This window comes from Chaetodon auriga, chromosome 15 (genome assembly GCF_051107435.1).
Source record: "Chaetodon auriga isolate fChaAug3 chromosome 15, fChaAug3.hap1, whole genome shotgun sequence".
NCBI classification, from domain to species: domain Eukaryota; kingdom Metazoa; phylum Chordata; class Actinopteri; order Chaetodontiformes; family Chaetodontidae; genus Chaetodon; species Chaetodon auriga.
The window spans coordinates 3,090,036-3,112,415 of record NC_135088.1 but is presented as its reverse complement, the minus strand read 5'-3'; the positions used below and the strand labels follow the sequence as shown (position 1 = coordinate 3,112,415).

Genomic DNA, 22,380 nt, shown 5'->3' with positions numbered 1-22,380 from the left:
TGCCTGTTAGCGCCTAATTAGAAACCAACAAAGCGAATTTCAAGGTCAAGAAAATACCAAATGGTCGGAGTGTGCTGGTGTTGGTTGATTGGCAGCTGCATCTTCAGCTCTCTGAGCTCGTAACGCTCACCGTAAATAAAACTGTCAGGAAGATGAACCAAAGTACTGGACAAAGTGAAGTTTGATCTCACTAGATTAACTGGCAGGATCGCCAGATTTCACGGTAATCTCTCCAGCAGTCGTCAAGACATTTCACTCTGGAACCACCAACAGGTCGACTTTCAGAGGAAACGTGAGGGTACGAGCCCTCCTCCAGGGAACACCTGTACCAATATTTGTCTCTTGTAGATGTAGAGATACTGTATCTGATTGGATAATGGAAATTTTGATCTGCTAGTCAGGTGTGAATGGACTCTTTAATCTTTCCACCGCCACTCGCTGACTTCTGGTCAATTGATTTGACCTTTGACCTCCGCCTGGTCGATGCTGTTACTGCATTTGTTCTGGTGTGCAGACAGACAGCTGATGTCTGCTTCTAGTGGTCCTTCTGTCTCTTGTTCAGGACCATTTGATGCCAAGGGCCATTATAGACCACCTGTTAGCTCAGATGATGTCATGTGAGTTAGCTGAAGAGGACCACCAGATAAGATTCTGCAGAGATACATATTTACACCAGAGGTCAAGACTGGACATCCGTGCTGAAATGATCAGGGTGGCTTATTAAGTGATGCTGTGGCAGCTGCAGCAGAGCTGTATTATGGTAGCTGCTCATAACGGCTTTGTTGATGAGGTCAGAGAGGTTGAGAAGCAGGCGCTTTTAGAAGCTCTACACATGATACCGCTGAGTTTGTTCTTGTTAGAGACAGTGTACCATCTTATTGAGACTTCTGTTTTATTATGACCTCTGACCGACGGCAAATAATGAGGAGATTCTTTAAGGATGAGAAGCCATGAAAAGCAGCCTGACTGTTCAGGTTAGGTCAGATTGTCCTCACTTAAAGGCCTTGTGCTCATACAGGCTACAGCAGAAGTAAAGACTGAGGAAACGCTATGATTAGTGGGTGCAGATTGACTAAAAGACTTGCAGAGCAGCATTGTAAACAGTCTGAGGATTTGTTATTTTGCTGTATCATGATGATATATTAAAGTTAAAAATCATGCCCTTCACCCAAGGCGGAAGGATAAATGAGTAACTGTCACAAAAAACAAATGTTCAATTTGTTTTTGTTTGGCCGGTGGGGAAACTCACATCAGGATACATCAACGCAGCTCAACAGGAAATGACAATCCGAACAATCGTTGGAGCTGAAGCCTCTGTCGGTGTCGGAAACTCTATGAAACAGACATAACCAGCAGCTTTCCATTTGAGGGTATCACCAACTTTATTTCTGGTGTCATATCGACGGATCCCTTCCCTTTAAACAGGGCACATCGTCATGGCCTGAATGTGTGAAAAGCCGGAGCATTCGCAGGACCTGTGGCCATTTTTAAAATAAACACCTTCATTGCAACAATTCCATCTGATACCCGATCACCTGTCTCCCTCAAAACAAATGAGGTGAGTAATAAAAAGAGGTGGGTAGAACTGAATTAGAACAGAACCGCTGTGAGAGCACTTCTTCTTACTGAGAGCAGCATCGACTTTGCCTTCTGCGATGATTTATTATATCGAACATATAATGAATGTTTGTAAAGTTTCCAGGCCATTTGCCCTCTAAAGATAGCCTGTTTAACTAGCAGGTAGCTTGCATTGTTTGATGATAGTTATCAATAATGAATTAAATTTACTACTGCATATTAAAAGTGCTGAAATTATTCACTGGATTCCCAAGAGTGATGGATGTGGTAGAAAGCACCCGTAGTCCATCAACGCAGCAGGAGCCTGGCTCTTTTACAGCCTCGGTGTGAAGACGGTGTCGTCCCCATGAAAAGAAGGTCTTCTGGGTGATCAATTTAAATTTGACATCTGCGGTTTAATAGCCTCAGCATGACAAACAATGTTAATGCCCTAACGTTTATGTCCTGCTCGTTAGGAGAGCGTGTTATTCTAAGACAAGAATACATGTTGCTAATTTGTTTCCTGAAGATGAGCTGAAATCATATTCTGCTGGTAAGAAAACAAAAACAAGACATTTATCCTTTAGTTTGGTTATTTGCCTCAAGTTCCTCTAACTCTCTGCAGAGCCTGAGAACATCAAACCGTGTTGAGTCAAAGCAAAGCATCAAACCGTGGTGTCATGAGACGCCCTACATTTCCCTTGAGCCAGATGGGGCCTCCTTTTAATACAGCTTCAGATGAAACATGCATGAAGTATAAATTATATAAAACATGTCTTCAGTGGTCATGTAACATGATGGGTTCCCTTAATATGTACAGCAGCACATGGTGGTGTGCCGGCACCTCAAAGCTGGATCAAACTCCCTTTTCCCTTGTTTCTTTAAGCCTTCTCATGGGAATATAAGTCGATTAATCTCATTTTAATTATTCTCTTTAGCGTCATTAGCCCTGACTGAACTTAAAGGACCAGTGTGTGAGATTTATGAGGATCTACTGGCAGAATTTTGCAGAAATATTCAGAATTATGTCTTGACTTAAGGCTTGCTTTGTTTTCACTGCCTCAGGATGAGCTCTTTATATCTACAGAGAAAGCAGGTCCTCTTCTGCAGAGTCCGCCATGTTGCGTTGCCGTTTGTCTACAGTAGCCCTGAATGGACAAACCAAATACTGACTCTGGACCTCTGCAGGTTTTCCTGCACAGGGAGGAGCGTGCTGAGGGGTATTCAGTCGGTTGCGGTCTGCAGACTCACTGCTTGATGCCACTAAATTCATCACACTGGGGCTTTAAAATGCCCCACAGACTCCACAGCACCCCCTGCTGGTCACTGTGGTTCAGTTCAACACTGCAGCATGCTCATGTGATGCTGCTGCAAGTCATCTTTCCATTAAGTGCTAAAAATTCACTACAGATTAATATCTGAAGGCACATTTGGAAGTTACACTGGATTTCTCGATCATGCTGAGAGTTGATATTAACTGTGAAGGTTGCTTTCAAGTAAAATCACCAAAATCACCATTGATCTAATCTTTCACCCATTTATGGATCCCTCAAGAACAACTTCAATACAAATGTGTGAGGAGCCTTTTTAGAGGGGAAACTCTATGGAAGCTTACAGTATCGCACCTATAGATTTATCCTCGTGTCCTACTTCATGATGCATTACAGAGACAGGCCCGTTGTGTATTAATTACATGTGATTATCTATGCTACACCTTATTAGCCTCTGTGTGGTGGAACAAATGATGATGCTGCTCCCTCAGGCTGAAAAAAGGGTTTCTCATTTATTTGTACAATTTTTAAAGGCCACGGACAAGTTTGCTAAAATATAATATAAATATTTTAGGACCAAAAACAAGTTCAGTGGCATCGGTTGTTTTACATTTTAAACAGTAAATAGCCGTTGTTTTACACAGCCGCTCATGTATTATCTTAATTGATGGGGCGAATCCACAGATTTGGTTTAAACTTAAATATCTGCTTATTGTGAATCTGACGCAGCAACATGTTTCAAAGACTGGGAAAGTTGTGGAAACGCCTGTTTGGAACGTTCCACAGGTAAACAGGCTCATTGGTAACAGGTGAGAGGATCATGATTGGGTATGAAAGGGGCGTCCTGGAGCACGTGATTGGATAAAGGATGTCATTACATGAGCTCAGGAACGCTTCAGGAAACTGATGTCAGTGAACACAGTTTGATTGGAAATGATTATTTTTACATGGTTCAGTCAGGTATGTGATTCTAACTTTAAAGGTGTCCTCCAATGTTCCTGAATTTGACACATCAGACTTGTCATGTGAAATAGAAAAATGTGCGGTTTGTTTGTTGTGGGTGAGGGTTTATTTGCTTTCTTTGCACTTTCTCTTCTAGGTCAGACTCTTCCTGATGATTAAGTTGGACATGTTGGCTGAGAAGGAGGCTCGGGGTTATCACCCTCTTGCAGAGGGCTCGCTGCCGATGGACCCTGACAAGATGTTGACTCCCACAGAGGCTGTAAACCCTCATTCCTCAGCCATTTAAGGGAGGCTGCCAACAGTTCCTATTAAGTCTGTGTGTGTGTGTGTGTGTGTGTGTGTGTGTGTGTGTGTGTGTGTGTGTGTGTGTGTGTGCTTCTACCGTCTGCGTAAAACATCTAACTGGGCTGAAATGTGGGAGTCCATAATGAAAGATGTGGCTGAAACCTATTTGCATTGTTACTGATCGTCTGAGGTAAGACTGCTGCAGAGGTGAAGGAGTTCATCCAAACGCTACCTTCAATTTCAGCTTCTTAGATTTTCTTATTCACGCATTTAAAGTCAAATATAAATAAACTACATTGGAAATTCCTTTACATAAATAAAGCTGATTACATTCAGGTGATCAAAACAGATCACTTTCAGCATCATGTATGCCAAAACCGGTGGCTTCAGTGCCATGTTTGCTGCCTGTGATAACACTTCTACAATTCATGACACTAAGTGGGTGACACTGGAGCCTACGCAGACTTCCAACATGACATGAACGCATCATAAGCCCAGCGCCGACATCAAAGCGGGCTGAGCTTCCCAGGCCTGCTGTGAAGGTGGCAATGGACTAAAAACACATTTTCACCGTCTGAGAGACACATTTGCATGTCATTACACGGAGATCGCAGCACGGCCCAATCAGAAATGATTTTTAAAAACGGGGTTTTTGCGGCACCCTACATGAAGCAAAGTGTGGCCAGACACAAGCAGCGGCAGCAGCAGCAGCAGCAGCCCTGCACGTGGTTTAAACACAGCCACCAGTTATTGTCTGCTTTCCTGGCATTTCCAATGAGGCTCAGAGCCCAAGGTCCACACAGGAAGTGAGGGAGATCTGAAAGGGAAACAGATACCTCATGCGACGCGCGTCTGAATGTTTCTTATTTTCCCACAGCACACGCCAAGCCCCTGGGGGCCGGCTAATCTCTGGAAACAGATATCTGCACAGAAATGCAGAACCTGAATGCAAACTAGAGCATTTTGGTTTTCTGTTGTGACCAATCACGTTTGATCCAGCTTTGGTCTCATGCAGGTGAACAGTCCGTGCAGTCTTATGACCCATCGGCAACCAATTTCATTCACCTGTCTGCATTCATATGCAGAATCTATCTTTTAAACGGGTCTGTAATCAATGACCTGGATATCTTTAATCTGTAGATGCACTGGCTGCACTGGAAGCTCAGAAACATTGACCCTTGCCCCCAGAGGCTACATGGTCCTCAGACGATGGCTGATGGGTTTGGAGACTGGGGTCATCTATGAACTGACTATGGTTGCAGTTGTTGGGTCACCCTCTCTCAGACGTGAGTTCTAAACACAAAGCCTCACACTCATCACAGCAGGTGTCAGTCAGTGGCCGTAAGCTATGTTCTCAGCTATGTTCTCCCTGAGCACCGGTGCAGGTGCCAAACAGACTCCCACTCAATCGCTCGGCGTGCTCGCTGGATGGCTCTGAGACGCCCTCAGACCGAGCAGCTCTGGATGGATGTCAGGATGTGACGGCAGGAGCTGTCAACGCTGCTGCTGCGCATACATTAAACTCCAATAAATAATAACTGAGCCGTGTCCTCCAAGTTATGATTTCAGGCTTTATAGGACAGGACAAGACGACGATTTTGTGTTGGGTAAGAAAAGTTGAATTTTTCATTGGGCACTTGTGTTCATAAAACATGTATGATTATTTGGCGTGTTGTATAGTTGCTGTCTGCAAGTCCACACTGTAGTTTCAGCACACAGAGACATCAAAAAGCAGTAAAAGTTGCGAGCACAAAGGCTTGAAAAACACATCTACGATTCTTTTAGCGTCTAACTTTTATGATTTTTTAATCTTTGAGGGCATATAGAGCTTCACACACAAGAAAACCTTCAGACTATAATTATGAAGAAACCCTTCTCAGAGGTTATCTTGCCTTCCCCTCAATTTTCCAAGCTTTCATTGGCCAAGGTTGAAGACAAGACATGCTTACAAAGGCATACCTTGAGCCTCAGTACAACTTAAACTGCAGTTTTTCCCACCATACTGAAGGATGGTTTTGATGTCCTTGGTTTCAAAGCTATTTTGTCTTAAAAACACAAGAGCATCCATAGAGTTTATTTAAAAAAAAAAAACAGCAGGACACTGGTGATTGCACTCAGTCTGTGCCGCCAGTCCCTCTGATAAAAAAGGAAATACATGCTGGAATGATGTGAGCGGAGCTGTGGGAGGATGCATTGCTTTGGTGAGCGCTCGCCAAATGCTCCATAGCAGCTACTGATTACACAGCATTTAAAGCAGTGAATAATGTTGGTTTGGATAGAAAGGCCGCTGGCACAGCACATCGACCTGGCTAAGAGATGTCAACGTGTGTCAGTGAATGCGGCTTGTTTTGATGCTGCCTTTTTATTGGCAGCCCCTCTCTGTGTTTGAGCATTTCCCCAAAACACAAATTGATTTTTTTCCCAAAGTGCAGCATCGCTGTGTCAGAGCTGCACAAAAGATCTAATTGTATTCTATGGAGGATTCCTTCCACATCACCAATATTTGGCCCAAAAGGTTTAAAAATTACTTGGTGATAAAGCCTCTCGCTACCAGCTAGAGCTGACTTCATGTCGTCGGGGTTTTACTTTATCCAGGATCGACAAAAACTCCTCCAAAGTCATCCTCAAAAGCTCTCTAAATCCTTTCTCTCTAAATTGAAAAGGTTACAGCCCACAGATTTTATGATACACGGCACAAGCAGGTCGACTTCTCTGGTCTGTTATGGAGGCTACGCTAACCAAATGCTAACAGAATGTGGTCCTCACCTGGATTTTCCCTTGCAGGACAGTTTGTTGGGTCCATGGCAGCTGAACCAGCTACGTGTCCAAAAGCTAAAAGCTAAAAAGAGGACACTCACAAACATTGCTGTGTCTTCTGCTTCCATTCCATTGAAAAACAGGAAACAGGAAGTGGATTCCTTAACTACTTCCTGTTAGCAATCTTGCAATGGACTGCCCCATGTCAACTTAAAATTTCGGTGTGTGCACTGAAAGGGTGTGAAGAGGGCGGTTTTGTTTTCCAGGTGCAACAGTTTCTGTGATGCCTTCTTCAAATAAGCCCACCTAAAAAGACCCTTATCTCTGCTAGCTGCAGGTTAGCTAGAGCTAGCTAGACTGCAGGACTGTGATGTTCAGTTAAGAGGATTTAGGACTGTGAGGATGAGTGCCGCATGCAAATGTACCCCTAAAAAGTAATTTCTACTGGTTTCCAGCAACTTACTTTCTTGTAAGTTAGCACCGTCTGCTAACTGTTAGCAGCAAAATAGCATTCTTGCCTGTGTTCACTGTAGCCAGAACCTGAAGTTACTCAGTGCTGCATTAAACAAGGGAAACGTCAGTGAATACATGTCAGGTTTTGAGAAAAAAAAAAAAGGCAGCTGTAAAAGCCACTGACCCTTTAATATCACAACCCTGAGTCAGAATAAGTCAGTTATTTGTTCATTTTTAATCCTTATCCAACTTAATACTTACCTTAACCCTGCAGTAAAAACCATACTTGTTGTCATGTCTCCCCAAAAATGTGCTGTTACACAGTTAATAGTGTTACCGGCTTGGTCTGGTTGATCACAGGAATATTACAGGAACATGATAGAAACACTGCAGGCAGCAGTGAGTTTATTATAGATCCAAGAGGAAGCTGACAGAAGGCAGGACTGAGGAAAAAAGGCACAATTACAAATCCATCTGCTACTTCAGCCCCACTGACAGCACCATGGATTTATCAATACACAGCACAGTTAGGCTGCTGATATTTCAGAGCCACGGTCGGGTCAGATAAAGGATCAATGAGTCCAGCAGACAAGACGAACATGTTCAACTAAACAGCCCCTCTCATCCTGCACTCTGTCTGAAATGAGGCGGGGATGGCAGCTTAACAAGGGGGATGCATTTTGGTCATTTGCTAACGTCCCCCCTGATCCTCAAATCACCAACTGACTGCATGAATTGTCCCAGATGTCACTTCAGTCAGCCAGCCTGCAAGAACCTGCTCCGATAAAAACAACTCACAGCGAGGTCTGTGGATCATCCAGACCAGATGATTATGCTTAATTATTACAGGTATGGCTGCTGATAGTTTCAGTTTTCAACAAGGACCATGAAAAGACTAAAATGAGGCAATCATAACAACAAGTGCTGCAAACGTGCATAAATCCAGAAGACAAGTGCCCAACAAATGCAGTGTCTACCTTTTTTGAGTTACACTTGTGAAAAACCAGTGCTCAGCTGTTTGAAGACAAGATTTGTTTTATGTCTTCAGCAGGAACCAATGAGAAACATCCATATCCTGTTTATTGTATTGGAGCGAAGGCACAGAAACACAGTTAATCATCATTAGTGACCCACACTGATCATTCGCTGCACTCAGGAAGTTAAAGAAGAGTTGAAATGTACTTTCTTGACATATAAACTTTGCCTCAACTTTCTCCTTTTTCTGTTACGTCACTCTCCAGAGAAGGAGCTGTAACTCGCCGGGACGTATGTATGAGGAGGAACATGCACAGCACAGCTAGAGCAAGAGCTTTATCAGTCACATAAAGAGTTGCAGCCCTTACCTAAAATGCAACATGTCTTGTCTTAGCATTGCATTCTGGTCTATGGAGGCAGCTGTCAGTGCGAGGCTGTTATCTCTGCCTCTCCTATGATGGATTTCTCCCTGTATGATTGCTGAACGCCCGTGAAAATGGTAAGTCTAGAAAGAAGCCTCTCTCTTTGATTCGGAGGGACTGACACCGAAACCTGACATTTACTGTGGATGTTTTATATAGTTAGAGATATTTCTGCTGTCAGGCTTCATTGTGGCTGCTCTGGAAATATCTTGACATGAGATCACAGTCTTCATGAGTGGCCTGTTATCCGCGGGAATGAAATAAAAACATTGCAAAACATAAAAATGCGACCAGAAATGGAAGCTACACCGCCGTCAGCGGCTTAAGATGGGTTTTAGTATTTCATGTTGAAAATGTGTAGGATATAAACTGAATTCAGTTCACAGCACTGATTATTGTAAATACTCTTTCCTCTCAATTTCAGCTCCATCAAGCTAAAATCCTGACAAACACAAAGCCAAACACACCAGGCTGTCTTCCCTGTGCCAGAGAATAGAGTTTGAATCACTGCTGCTTGTCTGTAAACTTCTCGCTGGCGCAGAACCAAGATGCATCTCTGACCGTCTTTGACCACATGAACCCTCTCAGCCTCTCAGGTCATCAGGCTGCAAACTGCTCAGACTGAACACGGAGAAGCAGAATTTACTTACTGTGCACCAGAGAGCTGGAACAAACTTTCCCAAGTCGAACTGAACACCTTTAAATAAATGCATTTGAATGTTTTGATGCATTAAGTGAAGCACTCTGAATCGCCTTTGTGTACGTAATGTGCCATCCAGGCGAACATGCCTCACGTTGAGCCCAGGCACTGTCCTTTGTCTCGAGACAGACTGGTCTTCTCGAGCAGTGGGGCTCCTCATAAGTGGTTTGATGTGAATGCTGGTTTAGAGGAGCCCCACTGCAGAAGTGACCCTTTATTACAGGTTAGATAAGGCATAAATGGCTGGTATGCTCACCGAGGGCCTGCAGATTGATTCAATCGGAGTCACCCCTGCACTCCACACTGAAACAAATTACCAGTGAGCTGAATCTATTCCGGTGCTGAAATGCCACTGACATGCAGCATCAGAGAAATAATATGTTAAACCTGAGGGGTCCTGTTATTACCATAGGTGCACTTATACTCTCCGAGTGTCGAATGTGTAATTAAGTGGATCAGATGGAGGAGATTACCAGCCGAGTGTGAAACAATAAAATGGCATGAATGCATGCACTGTATATTTTTCAAAAGGGGGCATTTTGACAAACTTCACACACCCTGTGATTGTAAAGGCTGAAGCAGACATCACACACTTTTGTCCTCACAGCTAAAGAAGTTTATTACTCTGAAGTTCATGCCATTAAAGTCGGGGGTCACAGTCTCTGAAATTGCTTTTTCAAGCAGGAGGAATGTGTATCTGTACAGAAACCAGCGCTACAGTTATCATGAAAGCATCAAGTGACCAACGTTAATCCTTTGTCAGGTTTATTGGCAAAGCGGCTGAAACAAGAAAATTCACAACGTTTTAGTGGTTTGCAAATGAAAATGTGACCAACTCCCAGTTGCTGCGATTGAGAGCTCGAACAGTGTCCATGGAGACATAAATCCACGTTCTGGGGAACGAGTGTGTGTGTGAGATACTTTGATTTTTCTTTTAATGTTTTTATCACCAAGACAAGAGATGCAGTTTAACACGCCGCTGGACTGTATGGAGGAAGTTTACAGCATCTTCTGACAGGAGCCGCAGCGCTGAGGACGGCGCTCAGGCAGCGCAGACCCTCGACACGTACCCTCATACATACAAATGGATGTAAGTTGGCAGCTCCTCTCAGGCTGGGCTGTAGTTTCTGTGTGAAGATGTGTTAAGGGTCCATTTAAAGACAAACGTTTGGATTCAGCCTCCTAAATCTTTTTGTGCTGTTGAGGGAATATCAATCAAACTGATGCTGTTTTTATTCATTTTAAGTGTCTTTTATCATTTTTGCACGAGTCAGTTCCAGAATTTTTATTATATTGATAGAGAGAAAAGTATTTTAATGAACCTGAATGTGAGTGCAAACATTTCATATTTCTATTATCACCATCACGCTGAATGTTTGTGCTGCGTAAGCCTGATCAATATCTAATATAAATGACTGTTGTCCAGACAATAACTCCTCACTGTTGAAGGTGTTGAGCCGTTTTAAAGACCTGATATGTGGACATCCTCTGTGTCCCATGAACTTTTAACCGCGCCTGCCTGAAATCCAACCAACAGAAGAAGCAGCTGATGACATTTTGGTAATAATCCAGATTTCTGCCATAAAGATAATCATTGTTGTTCAGATGTGAGTGTGAAGACTGTAGTATCTTCCAGTTTATTACATAAGACTTTGCCACCAGCTATCAGATGTCAGCATCTGTCTCCTCAGCCTCATAAACCCACTTACTCTCTCCTAACGACCTGTGAGCCTTACCTGAGTTCAAAAGGCTTTGATCTCAGCTGTCCAAATGAAGCGCACTAAAGGAGTAAACACTCCACACTCCGAGTAAACAGCTCCAAGTATGGATTTTGTGCTGCTGGATGAGTAGACGTGCAGTACAGTAGGCTTATTCACCCTTCGCTCTGCAGGATCTTCACGCTGCTGTGGGAATTGCCGGTGAATATGATGGGAAGGCCTTCGGACTCGGCGCAGCAGGGGGCGAACAGCGGTGATTCATGAACTTCAAACACCGGCAGAACTAACGGCGGGATCTGATCGAGCCTGGCAGGGACACGAGCTCGGGTGAGGGTGTCAGATGTGAGCGCCATACTGTCGAGTTCAAATTCAAAAAAATAAAATAGCCTTTTGTAATCAACCTGCTCGCTTGTCATGACTTCAATCCATCTGCTAAAACAGGTTTTGTGTTTAAATATCAAGGGATGAGTGAAGTTAAAATGACATACAACACCATGGAAAGACTTCACATGAAAGTACACACATTTCCCTTTAGCCAGATGCTTATTAGCATACACATTAGCAGCATATTGGCTATTTATTAGCCATTATGAAGCTTATTAATGCCTTATTCTGAGAGTTAGGGTTATTAAAATCATAATTCATGCACGACAACAGCCTTTCTTACTATTAATAAGAATTAAAACATGATTTAAGGGGTTATTGATGGAAAGCTCTTAGTAAATGGCTTCATAATGGCTAATAAAGAGCCAATATGCTACTAATAAACATGCTAATGAGCAACCAGCTAATGCTAAATATGTGTACCCTCATGTAAAGTGTTATCAACATCATATAGTGCAGAAATCTTTTCACAAAATGAATAAAAAGAAATCATTTCACCACCCCCTGTTAGATTTAAAGCGTCCAATAAGCCGAACTCCTTCAAGGACAGAGTGCGCCTCCAGACACAGGATGAAGCTGCTGAGGCTGAATTCATAATAAAATCCTTGCTGACAAACAAAACACATTCCCAGTTTGGTCTTCATCGCTGGAAGGTGAAGTAAAAATGACGCCATGTCATTTGTGTATTGCATTTTCTTTAGTACTTTACATATAACAGGAAAATACAAGGGTTTGCTTTCAAGAGAATACAGGAAATTTAACAGTGCTCTGTACATTAACATATTATCGTGAGTGTGTTGGTTGCTTGGCACGGCCGACTGAGCCGTGCACATCCTGCACAGATTTCCATGGGGGAGGGGTGGGGGTGGGGGTGGGGGCGCAGAAAGGTACAATTCACGATGTTCAATTACATGTTGTAAGAAGACTAAGTTTCTATTAGCAGCTTGACGGAAATACAAAATGAGCCATATGTACACTGTCACTCAAGCAGCATTACAGAAAGACAGAGGAGGGAGGTGTGAAAAGAAGATGTTATCGTGTGATGGGCAACATATTTACATACCGTGTGAGTAAATCAAAGGGAAAAACTGAAAAAGCCGATGAAACCAGTGTGTGAAGCTGCTATTAGATACTTAATCTGTTGTACTGGGCTGACCACATGAACACTGAACAGCCAGGTTTAGTTAAGAATCCTACATTCATCCTGAGAAACCGTCATTTAAAGATAAAACTGAAGCTCTTCCAGCTGCTGCTTCTCTTCATTTCATGGCAAATCATGTTGATGCTGTGGCTGAAGGACGGGCTTGGACTGTCAACAGAAATCAAAATAAAGCTTCATCTCCTCAGATGTTAACACAGATTGAATATTATTAAACACTAGAATCAGGTCGTTATTCATGTCAACCACATTAAACAAAGAGAGGGCATGCAGTAAACCAAACCCTTGAAGTCCCAATCCAGGATTTATGAATATATCAAATGCAGGTTTATATACATGGAGAATATTGAACGACATGGATTACTGATGGAAAATAATCTCATGGCAACTATCAGATACGTGAAAAATTAAAGCCTGTTTTGCTCCAGTATTTACAACGTTGCTGTAATCAAACCATTTCCACCTTCAGGTCACATTTAACTCTTGTTATAAGGAGCTCAGGAGACAAATTTTCAAAGCAAATGTAAAATATGTCTCGAATTCAATTTCCTGTCTGATGCAGAGCTGTTCTTTTTTTTTTTGTGCAACAGCGCTGCGTCAAGGACAACAACTCTGGATTGGGTCTTAAATAAGGCTGTAGGGGCTGAGAAGCAGCAAAGATGGCAACAAAATGTACATTTTGAGTGACAGATTTGAGCTTACGTTCATTATCACTACAGAGGGAACATTAGTTTTCTCACAGGAATCACTAAAATCAGTTAACATAAAAGAAAAATCCAAGCCCTTAGATGCAGTACAGAATTAAAGGAAAGTGACACAGAAACTGAGAATTTTCTTCTCATGGTTGCTTCATTAGTCGTGAAAAGAACTTGTTTTATGTGAGATCAGAGCTGAAATAACATCAACCTTCAGAAGTCGTCTCCACTCATCCACTCCAGTACTAAAAAGCAAACACTACGCTAATAGGGCAACTGCAATTAAAAATACTATTAGCTCTGCTGTCATCATGCTCTCAGTTACTACTTGTCTGGCTGCCACGCAATGTTTTGGATGAAATCCCACTTGAGATATTTTATGCTCTTTCTAAACCTGCCAGATCTTTCAATTTTCTGCTTTAGTGTAGTTTAAAATCCATGTCAGTAAACCTGTAGGAGCTCAACACGGCAATTAACGCTTTCTGCACGACGAAACCTGCACACGTCTCCCACCGCCGGCGCTGCTTTCAATCACTCTGATTAGTCAGCGGAGCCAATCGGCATCCCGAGATGCTTTCACTCAACCACACCCACCGCACCCAGCTGGTTTCTACCAGGAAGAGCCACCGGCCGTCCGTTCAGCTGATGTGAGTTCACTGGGATGGATTAAAGAAAACAGGGACGACACACAGAGGGGTGCGTTTTTAACAACAACATGACGACATGGGATATGCCACGATTTCAAATAAAGAATTCAGCGATCTTCTTTTCGGGCGGATGACACTTCCTGCAGAGTTTAGAGGAGGATCTTGTGTTCAGTGCGAATGCTTTCCACTCGTAGATTTTTATTTTCCCAGAGGCTGGAGGCCGGCCGAACTCGAGGAAGGGAAATAAATCATCAAAGGACAGTTAGATCTGTTACAGTTCCGATGCATAGCAAATCCCCACGTTCAACGCTCAAATGTGATACCACTCGGTTAAAAAGCTACAGTTCTGTCACGACGCTACCGACGGGAACCTTCTACTCACCACAACACTAGAAAATTTTAACCGGCGTCCCGCTCGTCTAGCTCGGAGTAACTTGTTGAACGTTCGCGCGAGAGGCGACTCTGGCTCGATTACGGTATTTACATACACTAGAGAGGAATGTCTGCTCGTACGTAGGCCTGACATGGCATGCGTGTAATGCATGATAACATATTTACTTTAGTAATGTGTATGAATGATTATATAATTACAATACAAACATTTACAAATTTGGAAAAAGTTGCTGATTGTGCCTCAAGATCCCCTTCCATGCAAAGAATGTTCGAGATCCTCACAATACACAAGCTCTTTTCTATTTATACCTCATGCTCGAGATCAGCTGTAGTGTTTTACATCGGACTACAGCGCCTCTAGCCGCAGTGAGAAAACAGGGTGTCCGCGCTGATATAAGAAGTGAACTGTGACCATTTTTATAAGGCATTAGATTCGCTCAGGGCCAGGACGACGAGTAGGAGGGCACTGCTTTTGACTACCTATGAAATGTAGAAAAATGTACGGAATGAACATGAGTACAAATCATGAGTGTGCTGCACCAAGAACAACAATGAAGAAAGTTTCGCCATGAGAAGAAAGCTTTTCCTACTTTGGCAAAAACAAAATGACTTTTTAACGTAGCTTTCGCGAGAGTCTTTGACAGTTTTTTGTTCATCAAAGGCCTCTTTGTTTGGAGTAGGTACAGTACCGCAGAGTCCCACTGAGCCGGCAAAAACACAGCCAGTACCGAACCTCGTCCACGTTCCTGTCCACGTCAGGCTTTCTCCAGTCAAATCCTGAAAGGAACAGAGCCGGGGCGGCTCTCACGTCTGGCCATGGCTCAGCTTCCCGGTGAAACATGTTTCCTATAGCCAAGATTTACAGATTTCTCCAGTGATTGAGATTCTCTGGTCGAGTCTTTGGCTTCCTCGCGTTCTCCTCTGTGTGAGCGTGTATGAGATTACAGCACTGTGCAAACTAAATGGAACACACCCTAACCAAAACAACAGTTGGCCTTTTAGTCTGTGAAAAATTATCTTTCACTTAGGTGAAAAAGAGAAAAATAGAAAGGAACATTTCTTTAGAAAGCTGAGAGGGTGCTCCACACTGCACCTCTTATCTCAGGCTATTTCTTTTATTCTGCGCATGTAGTCATGCAGTTCCTCTGGGTCTTGAAAGCCCATATCCTGGCAAACCCACTGAATGTCCTCTTCATCTGCTATGGGGATGGAGTTATAGGGCAGCTCCTCTGTGGGAAGGGTGGTGAAGGTGGTGAACTTGACTCTCTTGCGCTTGGAGGTGGGTGAACTGGCCTCCTCCCCGTTCTCCTTCGTAGAGCCCCCAGAGCTGCCGTCGCCCCGCCCGTGTACCTGGCTTTGAACGCTAGTCTGGGAGCTGCCACTGCTGTGGTGGTCCCCGTGGCAGCAAGTCTGTACCCCCTCCAAAGGGTTGCTGGGACTTTCTACCTGCTGCGGCGACAGGTCACACTGGGCCCTGAGCGGCTGTCCGTTTCCCAGGAACACCCAGTGGTGGGAATGGTCCATGTTGGCCTGACCCTCCGGCGGGATCCGCTTGTGGCGGTATTTAAGCACAAAGACGATGCAGTTGATGAGAAAGACTAAGATGGCCAGACAGAAGACTCCCAGCAGAGCGTACATGCCGATCTCAAGGTCGGTCATGTTCCGAGGTGAGTGCACAAAGTCGTCTTCCTCCTCTTCATCGCTCTCGGTTGGTCGCTCCTGGTTGCTAATGGTGGGGAAATTGGTGTAATCAATGGGAACGCTGGCAGGTTGCTCATTAGACGTCTCATAAATCCTTCCGCTGATGTTCGGATCGATGATTGGACGCCTGGTGACGGGCGCCAGCTCGATCTCTCCCTCCGTGGTAGCCTCTTCCTCAGAGTCTTCCTCTGGGCCGAAGCGGACCTTGACGTACACGGCAGCAGATGCGATGACGCTTTTGCGTTTGGTCTTCTGGCAGGCCTCACAGATGGTCATCTCCACACGCACCATCTCGCCAGATCCCTCGCCTTCTGCCACCACCACGGGCCAGCGCTGCTGAGGCTCCTGGGATACCGACACAACTTTGTCATCCAGTGCGGAGGCATTGAGGTTGTAGTCTTTGGGATCAAAGTAAGTCAGAGTGGCGGCTGTGTTGTCACTGAAAAGCATCCAGATGGACAAACTGGCTTCCTGTCAGGCAAAAAGAGAGAAGTACAGTTCAGACTACAAAATAACTTCAAGAAGAAAATAAAAAGGTTCCAACAACATGACAAACATGCACTGACTTCCCTGATTATGGTGGCGTTTCAATATTAGTGAGAATCAAACAGAAATTCACGTTTATTAACATTTAGTCACCAGGTAGAGTTAGACAAGACTAAAAACACGACGTAAACAGGAGAAAATAAGCTTCTCCAGCGTTTTCTAACCACTAGTTCATGAGAAGAAGTTTTACAAAATCCCAAATCTCTGCCAAAACTTGACGGCAGACAGTGCAGGTCCAAGAGCAGAATAATCAATGCCACTGTCTGTGGGGGGGTCGAGATGGACAAGGGCCATCTATGCATCAACATGGAGGTGAAAAAACAGTTTGTAACTGATTACTACGACAGAATAATTAACTGTGCCAGAGGCGACGTCACTGGAACAGAAAAGCTGTATGTATGTCAAGAAGTAGAGAATATCCTCAGAAAACTGAGAATCTGAAACATTTCGTCCATCAGAGAGCAAGGAAGGTTTGACATTTCTCACCAGCAGGTTGATTATTATTACAGTCAGTTGGACTATTTTTGGTAAATGATTGAAAACTTTGCAGAGCCTCAGAGTTTCAGAGGTGCAGCCCAGGTTTACCCTCAGACTTTAAGGCCTATGAAGCTTATTAAGAGAGAAATGTTGGGCAAGAAACTCACCGCCAGAGCGAAGGAAGTTGCTAACGGCTAACAACACAATTCCAACCTCAAACAAAAGAGACTTTTGTGCACGTATGTTTCATAATTTTTGCAACATATTGCGTTGATATCAAAGCTGAACAAGAGTGAAAAGCTGTGACTCTGCCTTGTGTTCGTATCGCTCCAATGACTATTTAAATGGTCCAGATCCCATTCTTTCACGGCATTGACCGTGATTTGAAAATCTGTTCCCAGCTGAGCCTTTGAAGTTCTGGACTTGCTCCAATCCCTAAATCTCCAGAGCTTCTGTGAACATGTGCGGCGCCCTGTGTTCAGTGCAAGCCTCGCCACGCACACACGGCCTGCCTCTGATGTGCACACCAGCAGGCCACTTTCAAGCACCAAGGAGGAAGAGGAGGCAGGAGCGAGCGCGTCGTGCTGAAGGCTACGACGCAGCTCCGCTCTGCGGCACAGACAGATAAGACGCATGCAGCAGCAGCAGCCGCTCATGCTCTTTGTATTTCCTATCGCTCTTCACTTCCCTTATGGAGGAAGCAGATACAATGAACTCCTGCATGCTGGTTACCTGACAACATTCATCTGCTGCACAGCAAATGGCCACACTGGTGTCCATGTAATCGAGGCAGCGTTTGACAGCCCGCTTTGTTCACAGCTTCCTTAAACATCAGCAACCAACCACGGAGAGAGGAAAAGTTTTGTCTCTAAAGCAGAGTCCGAGTCTTTCAGGACAGAAATCCTGCTGGTCTGGTTTGGGAGAAGACTGCTGCGCTGAGACGATTTTCCACGACGAGACAAACCTCCATCGTCTCAGCGTGACAGACTGAAGACGGCCTTTGATATGGATGATTTAAATAATACACTGAATGTGGCATATCTGTTCTCATGCACCGAAAAGGCTGATGTAGGAATAAAAGGCGACGAGTGGGCGTTTCCACACTGACAAAACAATGAGCACGGATCCAACACAGGGAGAGCTTGAGGAGGAGATGATTTTGTTTAGTCTGGGGCAAAGTGTTTGAGACCCAGAGGATCGTTAGAAGACGTTTCCTGGTAGTAAAAAGAACATTCAGCCCTAATTCCATTTCCAGTCGTTGTACTAATCCACAGAGAGAAGAAGGGACAGTCAACCCTGAGCAGCTGTCCCGACATGCCTCCCCCTGCTGATTCTGAGTGATTACTGTAATGATTAATGTAAATAAGTAATGCTTTGCTTGTCATTATGTAGCTTTAACAGCTAGCGCCTCAGCTTGTGCATTTTTAATGTCTTCTGTGACTTCTTCTCTCCGCTGACCTGCTGCAGCAGCACCCACTCTGCGTTCAGGGACCTCCTGATTTACAGATCAAGCTCTTTCCAGACGGACGTCTGCACTATGTCCACATTATTTTATGCTTCTGGCCTGCCAAACCATTGACGCACAGTTTCTAGAATTAATGTAATCTGTGCAATTCCATAAAGTAATTTGCATTAGGATGAAATTTCCCATCTTTGGTTTTCTCACTCTCTCTGATTTGTGCTTTAAGGCATCAGGGAATATACTTGGAATTACTTGGTTATTGGTAAATTGAACATAAACAGCTTGGATTATAAAATATGCAGAAAGAAATATTCCCCTAGAAATATTATTCTGAGACATTTGCATAAACTTGCGTTGTAATGATACCATCCAGAGTCATAAATACCTTATTAAGTTGCTCATTTAAGCAGTAACAGTGAGTAAGTCACACAAACGGAGGTGGTTTATGATGAACCTTCAAGCTCTGAAGTCTTTCCGTTCTGAAAAGCCTGAACTTTGTCAAGTGGAAAACAGAATGATGCAAAGAGACCTTGATTGTCCAGCTCTCCCCATCCATAGTTTATGTGTTCATTCATTTCTAGTAATAGAGGACATTTAGAAAGTTTTCCTGTGAAACAGAATCAAATGGCTTGAAATAGCTCCAGTGCTCCTCTGAGAGCTTTGCCGGCAGAGGAATTGGCTGCCTTTTATGGCCCGGCCTTGGAGAGCACTTAGGACAATACATTACAATAATTAAATTTCAAGGTGGCCAAGAAGCGGAAAGCAAGAAAAATTGGAATTTAATGCTCGCTTCTCTCTCACTGATGCTTGATGGGGTTGTCGTTGCATTTTTAGCAACTGGCGGGCCGATGAAAGGGCAAAGCAGGAAAAGAATCCCGACACACACGTATACACACTTCCCTCTAGGTGAAGCAAGGCTGCCAATTAAGTCCTTGCAGAGATCCTCAGTCCTGTGTGAAGAAGACAGCGGCAAAGAAAGAGCACACTGCTTTTTTTTCCCACCAAGGCGTCTTCTCACTTCTCACTTCAGCAATAAAATCCATTTTGGGAAATGTATTTGGACGAATCAGAAGTGTTTCGCCAGGCTTGGCTAATACAGGCTGTGACAGAACAGCACCAAGGATACTTATTAGTTCACTGCAGCCGCCTTCATCTGGTGTCCTTGCTAACAATGCTGGCTGGAGCTTAAAAGATTTAGCTCAGAAATAATTTTATTACTCAGATGTGACACTAGCGCCCGCTTGTTGATACAGAGCCACTAAAGAGATTTGCAAATAAACTTAGTTTTACCACTCCAGAGGCAGAGAGCGCCATAAGGACGCTACACCCACACACTCACTGTGTTTAAAGGGCCAGCATGTGGGATTTAGTGACATCTAGTGGTGAAGTTCTGGATTGCAAGCGCGTAGGAGAGCCTGCAGGGACGGCTAAGAAATGCTAATTTGACTTGCACAAAAGTGTGTTGGTTTGAACAAAAAAACACCAAAATTTCAAGAAATGATGAGGAAACACGTGCAGCAGCTAACGTCTCCACAAAGGAGGAATTTTTCAGGGAAGCGAGGCAGCTGGCTTCCAGCGTCAGGTTATTATTTACCTCAGGTCGACCTCTGCAAACTTTACCGTTAGCCTTGTGAATATGTAGCGTGGGTTGTGGCGCCTGCTGCATATTTTTATGCCACCGTTGTGTGTTTTGCAGACTAAAACTCAATGTAAATATTCCACACAGCCTCAGACACGGCGGAGCCTCACATTTGTTTTCAGCGTGTGGATTTCAAGTCGATATGTGATTGGGGAACGTACACACACACACATGCATGCACACACACTTTTTGTAACCTTGCTTTGACTTACATTAACCTCAACCATGAGCACTACATACTGAACCCCGACTCCGACTCCGCTTTTTGTCCAGAAATTGAGGTGAATCCCGAAAATATGGCTGTGAGAGCAAACCACTGTTCCCACATCATGACTAATACAAGCACACACACACACTGGAGGCACAGGAGCACAGAGGCTAATGCACTAACAGCACTAACACGGAGCAGCTCGTGAATATCACTCCACTCTCTCGTGCCCTGCGTCATGCGTCATGCTGTACCTGTTTGGGCGCAGTCAGCGTCTGGATGCCGGTTGCCTTGGCCACCATGGTGTGGCTGTTGCCGGGGCTGGGCTGCAGTGACAGGGTCAGGCCTGAAACGGCGTGAACACGCATCTCCGTGATGGAAACCTTGTCGTCTGTGACCGAGAACGCGGACTCTCCCAACACCGCATCCACCGCCAGCGGAGACTCCACCTGCCGAGAGAAGATTGGCTTTTATTGTTTCTCCACATGACAGAGGGCCATCGTTTAACTCCAGAATAGACAACGGCTTTATTGTCTGTCTGAAGCTCATAAAGCCCATGACAAGCCAATTTTGGATTAAAGTGCTTTGTGCTGTTGTTTGTTCCAGTGTGTCTGGATCCATGTGTCAACGCCTCTCTGTCTATCATCGTGAAAAAACAAACAAACAAACAAACAAAAAAAACCCACTCGAGACAGAATCCATCAGCAATCAGACGACGAGGCACAATCCGAAGCAGTCCCCGCACGCTTTCAAAGTGACGGTTAGCAGAAACACTTGTGCCCATCTAAGTGTCACCACATGAAAAACCAGAACCATTTGAAGCCGGCCTCGCCTCTCCGAGTAATCCCAGGCTTTTGACAGGCCTCTCCACCCAGCGCTTTGAGCACTTTTAAAAGATCATCATTTCACTTTGCAATTGCAACCAGAGGTCATGAGGGACTCGAAGAAAGTAAAGAGCCATTGAGCGAAGAAGCGGTGGCCTTGTCTTCAGAGTCAGACGGGGAAATCTTTTCCACCTTCCTCTCAAGCATTTTATAACGTCGCCGTCAAATAAAGCGTGCGACGCTCGAGCGGTGAAGGGTTTGCTGCTCTGACAAGCTTCTCCAATCATCATCAGCTGAAACCTTGAGACTGCAAACCAGCTGCATCGCCTCGACACGAGCTCGGCCTCCAAACAGAGCTGGAATTTGAATATTTACATTCTAACAGGCAAGAAGGAGCGATAACACGCAGTCGCATGGTTCTGCACCTGAAGCCTTTACGGCTCTCCTCACGCTCTCTGCAGAGCTTTGCTGCGACTGAAACTGACTCGGATCTAAGTGCCACATAATTTGTCACGTAATTTGCTGTAATGTAATTTGTCACGTGAAGGCTCGAGCCGAATCACCTGCAGGAACAGATGCATCTGCAGGTGTCTGCTTTTACTCACTGGGCCTTGTTGCATTCTGATTTCTGCTGCGCTCTAAATCCTAATGAATGAATGGATGAATGCAGTTACGGCAGCAGAAGAGATGAAATAACACTCGTTTGTGGAGCACGTTATGTTCATTCATTGGAGTTTTTATGGTCATTTATTAAGGCTGCAGTTGATCAAATGTTGTACTAAATCTGACAAAAGACTTTAGTTAACTTAGTCTTTTTTCCAGAGCTTTCGAGAGCATCTCATGGTGTTTATCAGCGATAGATTCTGTGTCAAACAATTATTTCAAAGGTCAAGAATGATCCTACAGACTGGTGAGGGTCTGTCTGCGTTTGCTTTTACTGAGTTCTTGCTATGTCATTTTTCAGTCTTTATACTATCTGTTTTTCGCACTTCGTCCAGTATTTTTAAGCATGAGTACATATTTTGAAAACAGTGATTTTCTTACCTACTTCAGTGTAAGTCGTGTGTGTTTTGTGAGATGTGAATTGCTGCTGTAAAACTACACTTTGCCTCAGAGGATCACTCCAATTCTCTATCTACGTAAT

At 44.2% G+C, this 22,380-nt stretch overlaps 1 protein-coding gene across 2 annotated transcripts in view; it reads right to left on the bottom strand.

The window, feature by feature from the left end:
• Nucleotides 1–12,140: 12,140 nt before the first annotated feature.
• The window catches only part of tmem132e (transmembrane protein 132E), a 318,304-nt gene continuing 308,064 nt past the window's right edge, over nt 12,141–22,380 (bottom strand). Inside the window, exons 8-9 of one of the 2 annotated variants that reach the window (XM_076750730.1) lie at nt 20,667–20,861; nt 12,141–16,551 (exon numbers count right to left, since the gene is read on the bottom strand). In XM_076750730.1, coding sequence (XP_076606845.1) covers nt 15,481–16,551; nt 20,667–20,861 — 1,266 coding nt within the window. In that variant the 3' untranslated portion in view covers nt 12,141–15,480. The remainder of the gene's footprint in view (nt 16,552–20,666; nt 20,862–22,380) is intronic. The other variant, XM_076750731.1, reaches the window with a different exon arrangement.